The 2926-nt window shown below is 41.5% G+C and overlaps 1 protein-coding gene across 1 annotated transcript; it reads right to left on the bottom strand.

The window, feature by feature from the left end:
* Window positions 1-6: 6 nt before the first annotated feature.
* Window positions 7-2849, bottom strand: LOC111660809 (E3 ubiquitin-protein ligase MGRN1-like; the record flags this gene model as incomplete). Its single annotated transcript, XM_023414251.1, has 8 exons — window positions 7-22; window positions 123-168; window positions 281-392; window positions 800-1014; window positions 1658-1767; window positions 1897-2056; window positions 2153-2221; window positions 2778-2849. Coding segments are annotated over 8 exons (800 nt in total), but the record flags the coding sequence as incomplete, so codon positions are not given.
* Between the last annotated feature and the right edge of the window lie 77 nt (window positions 2850-2926).

Consider the following 2926-nt stretch of genomic DNA (forward strand, 5'->3'; position numbering starts at 1 on the left):
CCTCCAGAATGCATCCTGTCCTCTGGATCACCCAGGAGAGTGAGAAGAGCAACAGCGTCAACAGTGTCACTCAAACCCATTATTGACTGTTTGTTTACCCAGTGCCAAGTGAGAAAACTCACCATCATCTGGAGACAGGGACTCTGCCACATCCTCGGTCGCTGTGGCCTGGAACAAGATGAATAAAGATCTTAAAGTTTCTTAACTCTTAAAAAAAAATTCTACGTTTTTGTCTGCAGCAGTTAAATTTAAAATGTCAGGAAGTGAAGTGGCGGCTTACGTCTGTGGGGGCGGGGCTGCTGGAGAGCAGCGTGTGTGGCTGAGCATCAGACATCTCGGACAGCTTCTCCTCATCCTCCTCCTGGATGGGAGAGGATGGAGACCTAAGGGTGCTGGGAGTGGGGGACAAGGTAAAACATTATTAAAGACATTAAGATTCAACTAGAACAGGTAACTCAACCAATCACAGGCACCTCCATGAACAGATCCTCTCTACATCACTACTTTCAAAATAAATGATGAGGGTAGCCTTCAGAATAAATAAAAAAAAAACAACTGGCTTTAGACTAGTAGCATGTATAATCATGTCATGACTAAACTGCCTCCTATGGAAGAAAATCTGGAGCAGCCATGCTAATAAACATCCTTGTTTGAAGGGGTTAGGATGTTAATCAGATTACAGACGAAGATGAATATAAAGCAGAGTTTTGGACTAATGTAACATATGTTAACATGCTGTCTAATTTCCTGCCCTAACCCGATTACTAACGGGTATGTTTTTGTGTAAATGTGAGGTTACCTGTCAGGTGACTTGCTGACTTTGCTTTTCTGCAGACTCCCATCACTCAAATGCTCCGGGGAGCTCAGTTGTCTGCTGTCTCCACCCAGACCCCCCGAGAAGTTGATTTCATCATACAGGGGGGCAGATGGGATGGCAGGAGACACAGACCGCAGACCATTCAGAGCCTCTAACAGCGAGATGGGCTCGAAGCCGGGAGGAACCGAGTCTGTGCCCTGCAAAGAGACGTACACACTGGTGGTGACAATGCACACTGAATGTGGAAAAAAGATTCAACAATATCATTCAGAGATGGGCTATTATCAGGGTTAGATCTCCAACTCTCAATCTGTGCTGACATACAGAATACATTTACCTAATAACACAGTAATAACAAGGGCCGCACAACGTGGAAAAAAATGTCTGATATGATGCAATGCAGTAATGACTATATAAGATGCAAACACATAAACATACCAATCTAGGTTTTCATCTTTTGTGGAAGGGGAAGTTAGTTTTCTGGTAACTGATGCAACATTTCACACAGATCACTCATCAGCAGCTGCTTCACAGAGCCTCTCATCACAATCACAGGGGCTAAGAAGTTTTAACTCTGAGGCTGCTGCCGTCAGATTATTACATCAAGTATTGACTTGTCCGCAACATAGCATCTTGCAGCTCAATAAAAGCTGGTATAAATCTGGTCAATCTACTTCATTTAACATGTGTGAAAATCAGCAATGCCTTTTTTGCAGAAGTTCTTATTGCAATAAAGATAAAAATGTTATCCAGTCCTAATTCATGCCCAGTTTCCCATTGATGTTGCTGCACCTCATGGCCAGGTTTAGCTGATAATACACAGATGTTCATGAGACTTACTGAGTGCTCGTCATGGTCCATAGTCTGAGCCAGAACAGGGCTGAAGGACACAGGAGAAAGAGCTCCAGGCTTTTTCCTCACAGCTCTGATCTGCAGAAGGGCTCTAAAGGCTGGGTGGAAGAACCACGTCAAATTAAGCACAATAATAATGTTATTTTACTATGTTTAACTTTTTTTTAAATGCACAGCTTGAGTTCCTTAAAGAGCAGAACTTTAGTAAAATAATGCAACAATCTTACGCAGCCTGCAGATGGGACAGTTGTTGGCCTGGTAACGAAGAGTGTCCGCACAGGAGTTGCACAGACACAGATGTCTGCAGGGCAGGATTAGTGTGTCTCGCAGGTCTGACAGACACACAACACATTCGTTGCTGTTGTCACTGTTCTCATCATCGGAGGGCTAGAAAAAGAAAAATATAACCGTAAGCCGCACAAAAAAAACACGACACGTTTAAGGCATTGCGATTCAAGTATGAGGTAACACGACCACTCAAACCTTGGTTTCTTGGTTGTTTTTGTTTTCAATCCCATAGATCTCCTGTAAGAGGTAGCTCACACGGTCCACCTGAAAAGATCAAGGAACAGAAATTTCCAAGGGGCTTAGCGAGCAAAAATGTATAACATATAGTCTTGTGTTCATATTTTATTTTTATTTTAGAGAGGTATGAGAGCAGTGAAACACAAAAAGTGTTACATATAGTTCACTGCTGAATGTTATATACAATCTTAAAACTACAACAGTACCTTGAGATTCTTGTAATCTAAGTTTACGTTCGATGTCTACTTATGAGATCTATGTTATTGCCAGACTCCCAGGGGTCTCGGCACAGATTTTTGTGGCGTGTAGGTCTTTCAAAAGCTGCAGATGGTATGAGGATCAAAACAGAATGCGACTGGAATACTAAAAATAGTTATATTTCATTTAGAGCAATCTGCCTGCGCTGTTTCCAGAATGTCGACCCCATGTCCTTAAACATCCATCTTTCACCTGGCCCACGCTGCATTAACAGCCTGCTGTGCTTCATAAATGACTGACTGCACTGGTATGTGATTAAAAAATCTAAAGCAGAACATGAATAAGAATATTGTCAATACTGAAATAAGAACCTTTATAAACTTACAATTTGTTTCTGCTTCAGAGGTTTGACCGAGAAACTGCCATCAACGTGCTGGAGGTAAAAAGAAAAAACATAAACATGTTAAAGCTCATATAAAAATTTAGTTTTAGTTTTATCCAGATTAAAATGATTTTCTTTTATATGGATGTGTA

The sequence above is a fragment of the Seriola lalandi genome, unplaced genomic scaffold (assembly GCF_002814215.2).
Source record: "Seriola lalandi dorsalis isolate HSWRI2012SDOR001 ecotype SW California unplaced genomic scaffold, Sedor1 jcf7180001959609, whole genome shotgun sequence".
Classification (NCBI taxonomy): Eukaryota; Metazoa; Chordata; class Actinopteri; order Carangiformes; family Carangidae; genus Seriola; species Seriola lalandi.